This window comes from Lonchura striata, chromosome 1, assembly GCF_046129695.1.
Source record: "Lonchura striata isolate bLonStr1 chromosome 1, bLonStr1.mat, whole genome shotgun sequence".
NCBI classification, from domain to species: Eukaryota; Metazoa; Chordata; class Aves; order Passeriformes; family Estrildidae; genus Lonchura; species Lonchura striata.
Window position 1 is genome coordinate 2,924,775 of NC_134603.1, and position 17,848 is coordinate 2,942,622.

General features: G+C 47.3%; 1 protein-coding gene across 11 annotated transcripts in view; it reads right to left on the reverse strand.

Moving 5' to 3' along the window:
- ADGRB1 (adhesion G protein-coupled receptor B1) overlaps positions 1–17,848 on the reverse strand; it is a 283,170-nt gene that overhangs the window by 67,632 nt on the left and 197,690 nt on the right. For all 11 annotated transcript variants that reach the window (XM_077781813.1, XM_077781806.1, XM_077781809.1 and 8 more), the window contains one exon: positions 198–301. In XM_077781813.1, the coding sequence (XP_077637939.1) occupies positions 198–301 (104 nt within the window). The remainder of the gene's footprint in view (positions 1–197; positions 302–17,848) is intronic.

A 17,848-nucleotide genomic window follows, 5' to 3' on the forward strand; every position in this document is an offset into this window, starting at 1 on the left:
TAATTTCTCTGGCACTGAAAGGAGAGAATAATGCCAGCTAAGCCACCAGGATGACTTTCTGCAGGGCCCACTCATTCCCAAACAATTCCTCCTCAAGCACCAGACACCCAAAACCACAGAGCAAACATTCCAGGATCCATGTAGGTTAAAAGACAGTTACTTTCCCCAAAAAGAAGAGAAGAGAATGAAAGCCATACCTCCAAACAGAGACATAAATGATAATCAACAGCAAAAGCGTCAGCGAGGATACTCCACAGCCTACAATTAATGTGACAGAAGGGACCAGCACCTTTTCCATGTTCTGAAAGAGAGAAAGTGAGACATTAAAAAATAAGTTCAGCGAGTTCTACCATGAAAATTCCATGGCAAGAACTTCCCTGTTTGCTGGTGCATCCACTCAGCTGACCTTCACATCACACTGTGCATACAAACAAACAGGGAAGGAGACCAGGATCTGTTTCTCCTTGACCCAGTCTTTTTTGTTTTGGACCTGATTCTGCTCCCACAAACCAGTGCCAAGCCTGGGTAACAATTCTGATATCCAGGGAAGGCAGGCATGTGAAAGGTGTTATGAGAGGAGGATCAGGCTCTTCACATCCAGTGTGAGAGTGGGAAGATAATTAATGAAGCAATAACAGAACAATTACAAACGAGATCTTCTGGGACGGCGGTGATGAAGGGTGGAGGATGAAAAGAAGGTGAAAATTTTCCACCAACCACAAACATTCATCTGGAAAAGGATGAAATGAAGCAAGGGAAGAAAAAAACAAAATGTGTATCCTCCCCAGGGATCTACCATCCATCAATTCACTGCTCCTACACCATTACACAAGGCATTTTTTTCATAGAAGGGGATCACACAGGCTGGAAAACCTGGTGTGGAATGGTTCTTTTTTCCTGACTGAATACAAAAGAACATCAGCTCTTGCAACATCAACAGCAAACACACACCGTAACCTCTCTAATGGAGCTCTCTGCATCCTGTGCCTGTAACTACCCAACATCTGCCACACTGATGTCACTGAATTTGCCCTGTCCTCAGCGAGGAGCGAGGAGCTCAATCCCACTTGGCTCTCTCTGCTGCAGGCATTTATTTTCCCCCCCTGGTACTTTTCTTATTTCCACATCAGTGAACTCTGCTGGCAGGAAGGCAGAGAGAGGCAGAGCCCCACGCAGAACAGACACCCAAGAACCCGATTTTTAGGGTCACACCGTTTGCAGAGGACAGGGAGCCCAGTCAAGGTTGTCATCAGATTGGCACAGCACCAGCACCTCACACTCCACTCATGGAGATGAGATGGTTTCTGACACAGCAAGGGCTTAGCACAGGAGATAAAATAAAAAAAAGGAAAGTAAATTATGCATGATTTTGGGAATGAAACAGGCAGTCCTCTAAGGACTTGACTACACCGTTTTTTTGGCAGGCATGAGGCTGCTCAGCCTGAACCTCCAGTCAGAGGGATGCCATGGAGCTGAGGCTACAGCAGCTCTGTTCCAGGCTACTGAGCCCTCTGTGAAGTGAAACACATCAGGCAGGGCTGGATTTAAATGGAGCCTGGCCAGCTCAGCACATGGCCAAACCAAACCTGTGTCCACTTACTCAAGGCCCACAGTCACTACAGGGTTACTCCACAAAAATATATGAATAATCCTGATACACAGAGGTCAGACCTGAAGTGTCCCTGAATTTTTAAGGGCTTGGGAAAATCCTCCTTATTTGCTTATTTTGGACACTTCTCACAGCTGAGGGGAATTAATGAGGAACAAAACCTTCACCATGCCACTGTGAGGAACCCTGCAGCAGCTACTGGGAAGGATGGAACAAGAACTAGTGACAGACTGCAGAAGCCTAGAAAATAAGGGGATTAATGTGAATGTCTCAAACATGGTGGTCATGAAGCCAACCAAGGATTGTTGGTAATAACACACTGAAGAACACGGTGTGGTTGGAGAAGGGGCCATGCACAGGTAGGGCAGCACTTTTCTGGGAAAAAAAATCCTTGTTCTGGCACCTGGAGATCAGCACAACTCAGCACAGTGCAGGCAAAGGAATAAGGTGGAGAATTGGGCATGAATTATAGGGTGGAACAAGACCACCCAAGATCCCTGAAGGCTCCAACCCACTTCCAGAAAGGTCTAGAAGAAGAGGCTGTGCATGACAACTGATTTGCATGAAAAGAGAAAGACTTCTCTCCAAAGCAGAGAAAAGATCTATAAAAAGGTACTGCCTGGGCCCATGGACACCCCATCAGCTGGATCAATGCTGGAGCCAGCACTGGTGATTTCTCTTTCTCCCTTTCCTTGTGTCTCCTTTGTTTCTGTCTCCCCCTCTTTAACCCATCTCCTTTTTCCCTTCCACTCTACCCCTTTATCCAAAACCCACCGTATCAGGGACTAACATAACCATTCCCACCTGAAATTCACTTATAAAACTTGGGACTCCTCTGACTTCTGCCATTCTTTTTGATCAAAAATTTTGGGTGCTTCTTTCCCCTTAAGGGTGGGATGTCTCACACAGTCAATGGCTTGAGCACCCAGCTGGCACCTAAAGGAGTACAGGTGGTCTGAGGGATCTGCACTGGGTGCAGACCAGATACAGACACAAAACCTGAGCTTCACCAATCCCTCCTGCATCTCCCTCTGCCTTTAGATTCCCAAAATACTCATGAAAGAGATGTTTCAGCTCACCTGTGGATTCTTTCCCTAAACTTTTACAGAGACTTGGGTCACTGTGATTTTTTTTTACATCAACTCCTATGACTGTGCTCCCACCCTGAGAATTTACTCCTGCAAAATATTCATGCAAGGTTAGAAGCATTATTTTGGGAATGAGGTAAACATAAATTTCAATTAAAATATCCACACTTTGATTTTGTTTTCCATCAGACAAAATTGGATTTGGACATTATTCAGGCAGGGTGAGTGCTGATACTGCATATTTTGCTCCTTACAAACTGAAATGTGGAAAGAAGACTGATTTTGTCAGGTAGGGTGTGGCAGAGATGGATGCAATGTCCTGTAGGAAGCCTCAGCTTTGTTTCTCCCCCCTGCAGAATCCTGGTGGACAACAGCCTGTCCCACTGCAGAGGTGCATGGTTGTGACAAAAGCACTGTGGAACACAAGACACTCAGCCACAGATGGCTCCTTGCTCACACTCTCCAAACTCTTTCCCAAGCCTTTCCCTCTCCCTGCTCTGCCCTTACGGCAATTTGAGTTCACATCGCACAAACGGTGGCCTGGGATGAGCATCGATTGTGACATTTGATTTAAGTAGGTCTCATTTCACTGACTTTTCATGGGTAACTGGATAAAAGTGGAGGAGGAGCTCCATTAAAGCAAAGAAAGCCCGACATGTAACTCATTCCTGAACCATCGAGGCTCACCGAGGGAATGGAGTTTGGTTTTTAAGAGATGAGCAGGCTGCATCCCTAAATCCCAACCCTGCAACCCCAGCTGCCCTCCCTTCCACATCCTCCCCGAGATCCCTCCGACCCAAAAGACCTCAGGTTCTCTCACTGCCTTCCACACCCACTGTCCCACATCATATAACCCTCTTCTAGATCCTGCAGCTAATTAAGGATCTTGCACATGTACTGGATCATTCCTAGCTCAGATGTTTGCTCCTAGACAAGGCATCACACAAATGATGGCTGGCCAAGCTTAAGTCAGGCTCTAAGGTAATAACTGATGTCAATCTGCAGCCCATCCCCCAGAAAGACTCTGATCTGCACCTCCTGCTTCGTCCTAAAAATTTTCACAAACCCCATGTCTAGAAGACAGGCTTTTGCTGAAGAGATGCCATGAAGCTCATCCCTCCATCCTACAGGAAAGGAAGGATTGGTCCAGTCCTGATGGGATTTTTCTTGACATCAGGAAGGGCGACAACCACAAAAAACACTGGCTGCAAGAAGAAGAGGAGCTTGCTCCTTCGGGAATATTCAGATAATTAAGGTTGGAAAAGACCTTTAAGATCAGCAAGTCCAACCATCAACCCAACACCACCACCATGTTCACCACTACACCATGTCCTCTCCCAAGTGCCACATCCACATTTTTTGATCACCTCCAGGGATAGCGAATCTGCTATTTCCTTGTTTCAATACTTTACCACCTTTTCCATGAAGAAATTTTTTCTAATATCCAATCTAAACCTCCCCTGGTAAAACTTGAGGCCATTTACCATTATCTTAAGCAAATCCTAAATACTTAGGCCCCAATATCTTAGAATTCTGCTTTCTTCCTTCATTATTAAGGTTTCTTTGTCCTTCCCTCATTCTTTCTCTATCCACCACATATTTTGTTCAGCAAACAAATCATCATTTGTTTATTTTTTCTGACTAATTAAACCCTCTGACAGAAGGTGGTCAGATGCTGCAGGATCTTAGCCTTGTGAGGGAAATTTCCTTAAAGAAGGAAAAATGGGGAAATCAAGGTTGGTTTAAAAAATAAAGATGCTACCAACAGAAAAATGTCAAGGTAAGAGAATGAACCGCCCTGTGGCATTTTCCCAGCACCACAGCTGAAGAAAAAATTGGTTGTTTGCAGAAGACAGGGCAGGAATAGGATTCCTGCTTGCCTGGACTGGAGGTGGTCCCAGAAAGGAACTGAGAGGGGCCATCCAAAAACTCCCTGAAACACAGAAAACAACTGTGCCTGTTTGGAGCTGGAAATAAAACTTTTCCCTGGGCCAGTGGGGAACAGAGCAGGTTGTTCTGAGTTGCAAGGGCTGCGATTCTGTCACCAGGCATGGCAGGGGAGGAGGGAGGCAATCAATGACATCAGCCAGGATGGAAATAACGAGCGCTGCTGCCTGGGGCCACTCGCTGTCCTGCACCTCATCGCTCTGCCTGGCAGGCCAGAAGGATGCTCTCCTTTCCTTTACAATTTCACCTTGCTTCCTTCTTTTTCCTTCTCTTCCTTTCTCCCTAATTTTTGCTCTCCTTTGTCTTCTCTGTCTCCTTTCCTTTGGCTATTTCCCATGGCGTAATCTGCCTTTTCTTCTTGCTCTTAATGCATTTTTCCGGCTCTCCCCCTTTCAAATTCTCTGAATTTCTCCCTTTCCTTCTCTGGCTTTCTACAGAACGCTGTGAAAAGCGACTCGATTTGAGTTGTGCTTTTTCCATTACCCTGCTCTGGCTCCAGGGTCAAACAGGCTCCAATTAGAACAAAGTATTTCTTAATGCTGTGCAGTTTGCCCCAGACCTTACAACCAAGCTGTTCTTTCTGCTTTTTCCATCCTTTATTCCAAGAAAGGCTTGAACAAAGTCTTTATAGGCACAACATCACACCAATAAAATCACCGAAAAATTAAACCGTTTATTCTGCTCTGAAATTAAACACAGGCACACGAGTCCGGAATCTGGGGGGTGGGGGGGGGGGCTGGGCTTTGTTTGGTTTTAGAAATTTGTTTGCTATTCATAATAGTTGCCTTGAGCCTGACTTCCTGAACATTTCAAATTAAAGATTCATGAAGTCAGAGCTCTGGTTGCAAGGGACATCTCCAGCTTTACAACCCAATTTGCTGCTTGGAGCAAGACCAGCACTAACATCAGGTGAGGCCGGTGATGACTTTGTCTGGATTTGGGAATTCTCCAAGATGGAGCTCCCATCCCACAGGTGCCCATTCCAGAGACACAATTCTGTTGGTGACAGGGCTTTTTCTGAGGTCACACAAAGGGAAGTTTAGATTGGCTCTAGATCAGGAAGAACTTTTTCACTGAAAAGCATTGGAACAGGCTGCTCAGGGCAGTGGTGGAACCTGCATCCCAGGAGGTGTTAAGGAAATGTCTGGATATTGCACTTAGGGATGTGGTTTAGCCATGAACGTGGTGTTACCAGATTAATGCTTGGACTCACTGTCTTGGAGATTTTTTTCTCAACCTAAATTATTCCACGCACCTCCCGAGCTACAATTTTGTCTCTTACCCCTTGTTAAACCACCAGGCACAAACCAGAGGAATTTGGTTTTATAATTTTTGTAACTGTCCCACAGGCTGTGACCAGAGTGCCCTTTACATCTTTGCAAGACCAAGCAAGTCCCTCTCCCTCCCCTCACAGGTCAGGGGCTCAAAGCAACCAGGCTCATTCCACTCTCCTGACACAGAACTGGACCAGCTGAGTGGGATTTACTCCAAGAATTGCAAGGGAATGGTTCTGCTGTGCCACTGGCCCAAAGGCTTTTTATGACTCCTGTGAAGTTTTATTTAAGCCACACTGTATTGATTTCACTGCTGGTTGGACAACTCTTGTCAAAGCAGGGAGAGAGGTGTTAACATTGCTGGAAAATAATGCTTTTAGCAGGGCTTACAGAAGCAAACAGCTTCCAGAACAGAAGATGTGCTGGAGAAAACAACTCAGGAGGGTTGAGTGTCCAACAGGTAAATGTGCTCTTTTCAGCTGCCAAAAAAACACTGATTTTTTTTTAATCCCCGATTTGGTCAGATTCAGGATTTCTCGCCCAGGCCCTGTGGATATCACATTTATGCTTTGTTGGGATGGGAAATTTCCATGTACCCTGGGCGTGCTCAAGGGAAAGCTCAGTTTTCTCTCCCTGGCCCAACAATTTCCTGCAGTGATTCCAACAAAGGGAGAGAGGGAGAGCAGGACACAAGCACTTCCTGGTGGATGTCAGGATTGGGCCAGGGCTGAAAGGAGATTTTTTAGTGGGTCAGCCTTGTCAGAGGTCTATAGAGTTCACCCAACTCAAAGCAGATGAGCACTGAGAAAGGACCAAAATATTCCTTTTTTCCCATAGAATCACAGAATAGTTTGGGTTGGAAGGGACCTTTGAAATCATCTAATTCCAACTCCCTGCCATGGGCAGGGACACCTTCCACTATCCCAGGTTGTTCCAAGCCTCATCCAGCCTGGCCTTGAATACTTCCAGGGATGGGGCAACCACAGCTTCTCTGGGCAACCTGTGCCAGGACTTCAGCACTCTCACAGTAAAAGGTCCTTCCCAATATTTAATATAATCCTACTCTCTTTCAGTTTCAGCCATTCCCCCTCATCCTCATTCCATGGCAGCAATGGCAATGTCCAACAACCCAAAATACAATCCCATACTGGCTGCTAAAGTTAACTCTATCCTGAATTAAACCTGTAGAAAAGTCTTTCTCTAACTTTCTTCTAATACTTCACATATTAAAAAATAAAAAAAAGGTCTCCCCAAAGCCTTCTCCTCTCCATCATTTAATCGCTGAGAAGGGCTTTGAGGTCCCTGCATGAAGATCACTTAGAGGCATCATTAATAAATCATCCTTTCACACCTTCTTTCTGGAAGACGTGACACCTGCCCAGCTCAGACCCTGCCACTGCAAGCCAGGTCCAGAGGATTTCCACCTCGCTTTGCTTCCCTCCTATCAAAACCACAGACTGCCCACGTCAAAGCTAATAGTCACCCATTATCAGGAACACAGCTGTGGAGCTCATGGCTCCTTTTATGTTATTTGGCCAGTCTAACAGGCAATTCTGTGTAATTACAGCACACAAAATTCACCCAGAGAGACATTTTAACACGCTGCTATTTATTAACTATCACTAACTCTTCAGTGGGTATTGAGTCCTCTCACAAGATATAACGTGACAATTTGCTTTTAGTCAACAGCTTTGGAGAAGTTTTCAGGGCAGAGGAGTGGTCACTCAGCCTCTCCTTAATGGGAATTGTCAGGATAATTTCCTCCAGGCTAGCAGGGGGATTACAGGAGTTAACAGTGGGCATTATGTACCTGCCAGTCAGCAATGCTCACTGCCAGGCTGGAACTCCCAGGCTGCTCTCCCAGTGCCTCAATGTCCAGTCCTGATGTCAAGGATGGATGGATCAGGCCCATATTGATGCTGAGGATCGCTCTCCCCCTCACCAGACAGCTGTTCCCAAATGTTTTCACCTTTCAGTCTTTTAAACTCAAAGAGTGTTTCATTCTTTAAAACACTCAGAGCTTTATTTGCTTTGTTTGTTTCTTTCCGACTGCACCTCGCTCAGCCAAGCTACTGAAATCCCGGTTTTGTGGAGCTCTGATGAAGATCCTTGAGCCACCCTGCATCCCTCTGCCAGCCGTGGGCTGGGAAGCAGCGTGAGGAGCCAGGGGACACCAGGGAGGAGAGCTGGGTCTGCTCCCAGCTCACCCACAGGTCAGCTCTGGACACACAGCTCCATCACTTAAGCCAATCTTTTCAAAGGGCTCTCAGCTGATCTGATTTAGGTGGCAAACACTGGCTTTATCTTCTCAGGGGCCTATTTTGATCCCCTGGACATGGAAGGGAATAATACTGTCCATCTATGTCTTTTCCAAAGCTTAATTCAGCTTAGATTCCTGCCGTGGGCAAATGCTTTTGGGAGGATTCCTAGGGCTGTGTCACAACAATCAAGCACCAGCACCTTATTCTCTGCTGCTGGAGACCTATTGGGAAGGATGGAGGAGAAACAGGAGAGAGCTTTTGGCTTAACTCTTTGTGAGCTGGTCAGATGTTATGTCTGGGTTTTAAACCTTTGCTTTGCATGCGTATGGAAAAATCATTCTGTTCCAGCCTTTCACTTTAAAGCACTGAGAAAAGAAATAAAACCATTTTCGACAATGAAGCTGGCAATAATAAAAATGGCCAATTCCTCCATGGGCAGGAGCTCTTTGCCTCTGAGAAAACAGGGGCACAAGTGAACTTTAATCTCGTGCAGCAGCACTGACACAGGCACTGCGGGAAAAAGCAGACCTCAATCTCCCCGTGTCAGCCCTGGAAAATCAAATTATATAGGACCCACTCCACTGCCCTGAGATGAAGTGGTACAATGCAGATATTCACACAAACATTCAAAGCAGAGGGGACTTGTCCATACCACTCAGTGCAACATTAATTCTCTAAAACTCCTTGAAATGAGGTTGTGCTGAGGTGAGGGTCAGCTGCTTCTCCCAGGCAAATAATGATAAGGCAAGGGGAAATGGTTTCAAGATGCACCAGGAGAGGTTAAATTTGGATATTAGGAAAAATTTCTCTGTTGAAAGAGTGGTTAAGCATTGGGACAGGCTCCGCAGGGAAGTGATGGAGTCACTATCCCTGTAAATGTTTTAAAAAAAAACAAACCAGGAGTAGATGTGGCACTCTGAGATATGTTTATGGGGCGTGGTGGGATTCAGTTGAAGGTTGGACTTGATGATCTTGGAGGTCTTTTCTAACCTGAACACTTCTGTGATTCAATGTCCTGAACACTGCTGGTTGCCACAAGCTAAGACACATCCAGAGATCATTATAAAAATTAAATATTAGGGACAATTACAGGAGCTGCTAGAGCTGCTCCTGTTCTGGAGCTGCCTCTGCCATGGAACTTACAATTATTATCATTATCATAATAATCATTGTTACTACTACCACTATTGCCATTACTGGCATTATTTTACCATAGGGACATATGCTCTGTAACTACTTTAAAAATTAGTCTTCTTTCCTGCACTCTCCTGCTTGGAATTGCCCTTTCCTTCTGCTAGATAGAGAACAACCCGTTCAGATTCCATAACTGACTTGGAAGCTCACTGCCCTCATCCCTTGCAGCTTCCCAGCTGAGCACCTTGCAGGGAAATGTGGTAAGATTTACACATAGCTAAAATAAAATAAGTCCACAGCAGACTGGGAATGGAAAATGAGAGTAGAATCCAGACTGTGTTTATCCTGATTTAAGCAGTATTTTGGTTCCCTGCCAGGCGACAGCATTTTACCAAATTACTCCAAACTAGCCCGCTGTTTGTTTTACACTATCAGTGGTGTGCTGAAGAGTGGTGCCAGAGCAGCAGCTCTCCCCACAGCATGGGCAGAACGTTCCTTCCCCATTCCCCTGCATCCTGCCCTTTGGAAAGACCCATCTGAGGAGTGGGGAACACCTGAGGTCTCGGTGTCTGCAGGATGGCTCCTGCCCAAGATGCTCAGATCACCTATCTGCTGACCATCACGGAGAGCAGATTTCCTTTTGCTCTCCAAAAGAGAGAGCAAAAAATTTTTTCCACTTTCTTTCTCCCCCTGACTGTTGAAGAGCAGTCCTTAAGGAAAACCTTCCTCCAAAGCACAAGGAATTTGTGCAAAGACTGCACAAGCCACGCCTGAAACATCTCTTAAAACCTGCCTTTATCCAGGACCCTTTAATTCAGAGAATCATAGAATATCCTGAGTTGGAAGGGACCCAGTGGGATCATCAGGTCCAGCTCCGGGCCCTGCACAGGACACCCCAACAATTCCACCTGGTGCCTGTCCAGATTCACTGTTCAAACACTCCTTGAGCTCTGTCAGTCTCGGGGCCATGACCATTCCCTGGGGAGCCTGTTCCAGCGCCCACCAACCCCCTGGATGAAGAATTTTTTCCTGATATCCAGCCTAACCCTCCCCTGACACAGCTCTGGCCATTTCCTCAGGTCCTACCACTGTCACAGAAAGATGAAATTGGTGCTGCTCCTCTGCTTTCCCTCATGAGGCTGCAGACCCTGATGAAGTGTCCCCTCAGTTTTTTTCTTTTCCAGGCTGAACAAACTTTAATTATGACTTGCAGATGCTCCCATCCCTCACTGTTCCATCACTGAAGATCCCTGCCCTGACAATGGCTCCTGAGCCAAAATAAGGCTGAACCAAAACCTTGGAGTAAAACATGCCCAGCTCACTGCCAGTCCTCAGAGGCTTTCAGGGCTAAGAAAAGAAGATGAAGGGATTTCAGCCATTTGGGTTATTCTGCTGTTATGAGGATCATGGCAGCTTTATCCCATTCCAATCTGAGGAGCCCCTGGGACCCAGCATGTTTCCATCCCCAGCTGATCACCAGGGAATCACTGGTGCAAATCCATGGAGCAGAGATCTCCAAGCAGCCCTCGAGGAATCAGCTTCCAACCCCCAACTCATTCACCGCTGAGTGATTGGAAAGCGAAGCTGCAACAGCCCCTGGATTTACAGCTGTACTGAGCTGATACAAACAAAATCAAAAGTGGCCCCAGCAGTCAGATATTCCCCACCTGGGGAGATGCTGGCATGATTGCCATGTTTAAAAAGAGGAAAAAGAACCATTCGTCATGGAAAATGAAAGCATTGTCTCACTTGTGGGAAAAGAGTGGAGTCATTTTGCTTTCACAGATTTATTGACTATATTCTGTATATTCCTGTGGTGAGCAGGGCAGGTAGGCAGCGAGCAATGGAGCTGCAGGCTGAGTTTTGGCTGGCTGTTATCACACCCAGCACAGTATCAGTTGCTTCATAAGACACTCCTCACATTTAGAGGGACATTTTGAGCTCAAATATACTCCCAATTACAACTCTGACATTACTTTTCCACACGTATTGCCCATTTTTGCTTAAAGATTACCAAAATCTCTCCAGCAGGTTTATCCACCCAGCAATTACTTGACAGCAAAAGTATGAAGGGCACAAACCTTTCATAAACTGCTTCAATTTGGGATTAAATGAACATAATAATAATGTCTTACCCATTTCCTACTGCATGGCAATTTAAGGGCAACCTCAGCCTTTCTGCAGGGCATAAAGGGCTCAGAGGTGAAGCAGATTGTCAAATTTACCTAAAAGAATTGCTTTTCCAGGTCAGAGCACAACGGAGATGGGTGCAGAATAATAGAAGAAAGACAAGCAACACTCAACAGTTCGCCTGACTCTTTGAACGCACCGTGCTCAGTCCCTGAAGTGTTTTGAAAAGGAAGATAATCTCATTTAGCACTAATTCTGACTCCCACCCCATGAGCCCATGAAACCCAGCCTCCAGCACCCACTCGTTACCATTTTCAAACAAGCCCCTTTGTGATGCTCCCACGCCGTCCTCCTGCCTTGGGAGAAGCTCCCCGAGCACCCAGAGCTTCAAAACCTCTCGTGTGGAGCCCGGCCTGGTGCAGTGCCCACACCCAACCCTGGCAGATGTGACCACCTCACCATGACTAACAACCTTGTGCTGTTTACACGGGCCCCCACGCCCGCCCCCATCCCGGCATCCTGGGCTTCCAGATGGAAAATTCAGCCGAATTTCCCACACTGCAGGGTCAGGGCGGCTTTGTGGCTCAGCGCTGAGCAGGCTGAAGTGGTGCTCTCACAGCTGAAGCCTCCCGGGCGCCACGGACTGCAGGTTGTAAATATGAGATGACAAGTGGATCGACAGCTACAGGTGGAAGTGGGAAGCTGTGGACAGGCTCGGTGATTTTTGGCTTTCCCACCTGCTTCCAGCCCACTCCTCCCCCTCCCACCAATGTGCTGCCCCTCTGCCATGTTCCTCTCTTTATACACAGCAAGGCACAGACACCAAGGGGATCTACATCACAGAATTCCAGGTAAGAGAGTGGAAAACACCTGTCAAGCTCAGCTCACGCCTCAGCCTGATGCAAAACCATCAAAACCACCCCCAGCCTCTTCAAGAAAACCTTTGCTGATGGAGTCTGGGCTCTTGACTATCCCTGCAGTCAGAAGGTTTTCCCTTGTGCCTGAATTAAATCTCTCACTCTGCAAATTGAGCCCAATCCCCAGCAGACACAGAAAGCAGATTATTCCCTCTCCACAGCCACCTTCAACCCGTTTGAAGATTATCATCCTCTTTCCCCTCAGCCTTTTTCTTTGAGGGAAGAGGCAAAATGTCTCACAGAGCTCAGCCATCAGTGTGGAGGCACCACACCAAGCATCTCTGACACATTGTCCTCTCCCACACACCCTCCCACACTCTGGGCCATGCCAGTCATCCTGCCTGGACCCAGAGCAGAGCAATCCCAGGCAGGTAACACTCATGCACTTGGTTCATATTTCTGGCCCTCAAATCTGCTCACAGGCAAGGCTGAGCGCTGCTTTCCGAGCTCTTAGGAAAGGGGAAAGTGGGAATTGGGAACACCCTGGTGTCCTGGCTGAAATCCACACCTCCTTAGCAGAGCAGCAAGCTGTGGCAGGGTAACAGGGCAGCCGTCACACTTGCTAAGCTGCCTTCATGGCAACAAGCCATTAAGCACTGCAGCTCAGAATAAGCACCAAACCCCCCAGGAATGCCTGGACATGCAGCATCCCGGGCATTCTCCGTGAGGTTTTAATCCGAGCTGAAGACAGGGGACCAACCCCAGCCCTGCTCCGCTCCTGGGGTCACTTGGTTAATGCCAGCGCCGCTCTCGCCTTTCCACCGAAGGGGGAATTTGGCTCGGCATTACTCACGCTCCAGCACTGACTCCAACAACGGCTTTAAGCTCCCAGCCACTTGATCCTGCTCCTCTCCCACGTCCCCTTCAGATGGAGAGATACGGGAGGGTGATGCAGCATTTGCCTGCAGAAGAGTCCCTGCCAGGGCTGCGCCGAGCTCGCCGGCTCCGGCTGGCGGGGGCCGAGCCGCAGCCCCACGCTGCTGCAATCCCACCAGCTGGAGTTTTGTCAGGAGTTAAAGAGCTGGGTGAATCCACCAGCGCTGAGCAGGAGCTCAGGGAGGGAAGCTGTCAGCTGGGAATATCTCCCCAAGTACCCAGCGGATCAACAGACAGCGAAATCCGCAGACAGCCGCCAAGGAGGTGGGATGCTGGATGACTGCTTATTATGCTGAGCCAAATCCTCCTATTATTACCTCCTGTGCTACCTGTCTTCTTGTAATATATTCAAGTGTTGTCTCTGCTAGAAGCACAGCACAGCGCTGAGAGGGAATTCCTATCCCACTCGTCTCTCATGCCTTGCCTGTGTATGTTCCAATATCAATCACTTATTTGCTAATGGGATCTTTTATTAGATATCTGTGTACAGCACGCAGCAGTGGCAATCTCCAGTCAATTCTCCCAACAGAATAACAATCCCAGGCTGCCTCTGGCACCTGGAGCACACCACAAGCTCTGTCAGTGATCTTCTTCCTCTAAAAACCCAACATAAATCATAACTCCGGGTCCTCTCCAAACTCAAATGAGATTTAGCCTGAATTTACTCTGCCAACACAAACTGACAGACCCCACGTCAGTGACAGAGCAATCCTTTAAAACCAGGTGATTTCCAGCAAAGCAAAAATGTAGGGACACAATCCAGTGCTTTTTGTTAAGAGGGCACTTTGGAAAAATAATGGACTTCTTTCCAGAGGGGTTAGACCGTGGGTTGGCCCGTTTGGCCCCCTAAAAGCATCACACATCCTGTCTCCTCCTTAATCACATTATGAGAGAGAGTAGGAGGGGAAAACTGTCTGTCCAGCTGGTTTCTACTCTATCTTCTCCATTCTATCCACGCCTGCTGAAACTCAGGAGGGCTAAACTGGATTTAGTGAAAAGAGCCTCCCTGCTGAGCACAGCAAAGAGCAGCCCGTGATTTACAGGATCACCAGCTTGCTCCTACAGGCTGCCACGGACCTCAGGGAAAAGCACCCCAGAGCAAACAGCAGCTGCTCCTGCTGTGGAGCAGGAGATGGGCAAAGCCCAGAAATCCCCAGCAGCACTTAGACCACATCCTTCCCCAATCCCAGCACGGAGCTCTCCTGGGACGAGCAGCAGTCCAGCTGGAGTGTGACCCTTCGTCACTCCCACCTTGGCATCTCCGCACCCAGGGAGAGTTCAGTGGCAACAGAACAAATCCCCAGGAAATCTTAGGCAACATTTCCAGCTCAAGAGGCATAATCAGCTCCTAAGAGACACTCTACCCACAGCAGCATCCTGGAGAGGACGGGGTGATTGCAGGAAGAGGTGCCAGCAGCGCGAGCGCAGGAGCTCGCAGAGGATTTGGACCTCAAAAGCTCAAATGTTTGTGGCTCAGCAATGTTCACCCTGGCACAGCTCCTGCCAAGCGGGCAGGAGGAGGCTCCTAAAGCTCTGTCAGGGAAATGACAGCACTTGGTGCTTCCTGGAGCACCCTTGAGGCTCGGGGCACTGTGCAAATGTGGATGCACAGAGCCCGGGTTGTCACCTGCAAGGGTGCTGCAGCTGGAGAAGAGGAAGCAGAAAGCAAGGAAGTGTTTAGCTCAAGGTCACAGTTTCACTGACAGGCACAGAAAAGCTCTGGCTGTAGCCTCAACAACACCCCCAAATATATCAAACTCTTCCTTAAACCCCTGTACAACCTGACCAGAGTTAGATGTCTCAAAGCCTGGCAAAACTGAAAACTTCCCTTCCTCAGAAAAGTCCAATTTTTAAATGAAAGAGTTAATGTTGCAGAAAAAGCAGAACCAATATTAACTAAGCCTGGAAACTGTTGTGAACATGAGAACTGTCAGTTCTCAAAGTATGCAAAAGGCTTTGTTCTCATCCAGACTCCAAATTTCACATGATAAATGACGGAAGAATATAAATGTTAAAGTGTTCACTTCCAAATGAAGTTCTCCAGTCTCATCTAAATAAAACTGCTATAATTTTCCATCAAAATGTTGTCAGAATTGCTACACCCTTACAAAATAGTTGATTCATAACATCTACTTTTTTTTTTTTTTTTTTTTTTTTTTTCTGCTGGGAAACCTGGATCTCCTCTCTGTGGAAGAGAGGCCCTACAGAATTTAAGGAGCTTAAAATAACCCACCTTGTGTGTGTGCACTGTGCATGAAGTACAGAGAGCTCCTGCAGCACAGGACAATCTTTTTAGGGGGAAGATCCTCAGGACACAACAAGATCTTTGAAGGTCCCTTCCATCCCAAAACAAGAGGTTTTGAGGGACAAAAAAAGAAATGTTGTGAGTTTAGAGAGGAGCTTTAAACCCATGGGTAAGAAGCACACCAGGAAAGGTGGTTCCCATTCTTGCAAACTGGAGATAACACTGAACAAAGCCTCTTGCAATGTCTTGGGATATAAATCCTGGAATCATCAAGGTTGGAAAATATCTCTGAGATCATCAAGCCCAACCATCAACCCAGCACCCAAGTGCCACATCCACGTATTTCTTGAACACTTTCCAGGGATGGCAACTCCACTGATTCCTTGGGCAGACTGTTCCAATGCTTGACAACCCCTTTCCTTGAAAACTTTTTTCCCTAATATCCAATCTAAACCCCCACTGGCATCACTTGAGGTCATTTTCTCTCATCTCACAGATCAGTTCACTGCCTGGCCAGCACTCACCCCACAAAACTCAACAGCTGCTGGTTTTGCCTGTCAGAAAACACCAACAAGGAGGAGAGATGTTCCAAAAATTCAGCGCAGACATAATAAACTCAGCACCCCTACAAATTCTTGCCACCAACTCTGAATCTTTATCGAGTCTAGGAATGAGAGGAGAGCTCAGATGCCTCTCTCTCATCAGTTTTCTGCAGGCAGGACCAGTAAGGAGGGGGAGAGACAAGAGAGATGTATTTGTCAAGTTTTACTCCAGCCCTAAGGGCTGCACAAATCACAGATCCATCAGTTTGGATTGGAAGAGACTTCAAAGATCATCCAATTCCAACCCCGTGACATGGACAGAGACACCTTCCAGCAGACCAGCTTTCCCCAAACCCCATCCAAGCTGCGCTTAACCACGCTTTAAAGCTTGATTGACTGTACAAAGGCCAAGCACAAGGTGGAAAGCAGCAAAGACAACATGAGCCAAACTCAGGTGAGACAACCATAGAGGGAAAGGCTTTGCTGCTCATCCTCAGGCTCCTGTTCTACTCCAAAAATTGCCAAAATATAATGAAAAAAACACCACCACAAGCCTCACACGCAGCTCTGTGGTTTCCTTTTGCCCTCACTCTCTGTTAGCACAGCTACTGTGCAGGTGTAGCAACACAGGCATTGCCCTTCCAAAACAGGCAGGGTATAAAGCTAAAACAAAAAGACAGTCCCAAAATGCTGTGTTCCTTAATTTAAGAGGTTTTAATCTTTCACGATGGTCAAACAGCAGTTGTGCCAAAGCAGGGCATGAGGCTGCCTCTGTCGAGTGGAGGTAGCAGGGGAAATCAAGCACAAATCTGAACTCCAGCTTTTGAGCTGGATCCAAACAGCTCCATCACAGTTTAGGGATGTCTGCCTCCCAAATTGACTCAAAACACAGCACTTTCAGCCTCCAGCTTCACTGAAATCAAGGAAAACTGCTCCCTTTCCCCACTACAGGAGCAACTCTCAGGTCCCAGCCCAGGCAAACTGTCCTTGGCCAGTCCAAATCAGCAGCAACACTCGTCCCAAAAGTCTTTTTTCACTGCAAAGGAGCTGTGCCCATACCAGGGTTACAAATATTTCAAGCTGCCAGGGCCAAAGGCTCCAGAAGGGAGATTTATAGCAATAAATAATATTAATGACACAGGCGGACGGAGCTTCTTGTCCTGAGAGCTCCAAAGGCACATGAAAAACTGCACCATAAATGTCACCACCGCAGACACCAACGATGACGAGATGCCACCTCTGGGGACAGGAGGCAACGTGGGCTTGTTCAAAATGAGATTTGGGGAGGAAAGCGAGGGAATGAGGAGCTGGATGAGCACAGCCATGCTGGCTCACAGGGCAGGCACAGGCAGGAGACGGGTCCCAGCTGGTTCAGCCAGGGTGGTGGCTGAACCATCATCATCAAACCCTTGGACTGGCTCAGTCAGGAGGTTCTGGAGATATCCAAGCTCCAGTTCTGCCCCAAACCCAGCCAAAGGACTCATCCTGATGCTCATGAGTGGACTCAAGCCTGGGAAAAAATGAGCTGGGAAACCATAACCCAACCAGCAACCAGAGGAGTTGGAAGGAGGGCAAAAGAAGCAATTTTAGGCCTAAACCCCAAAGGAGCACAGCGAGTTTAGTTGCAGATATAATAAAACATGTCTGGGCGAAGGAAGCTGTATCCTCCCGCAGCCAAGCCCACTCTCAAATGCAAAAATACTTGCAGGGATGGTAAAGGACTGACACCCTCCTGTGTTATCCGGATAACACAAACACCTGGAGCTGATGGAGCAGCAGCATCTGGCCACATCAAATTAACCATTTTTTCCCCAGGCTGCTTAAT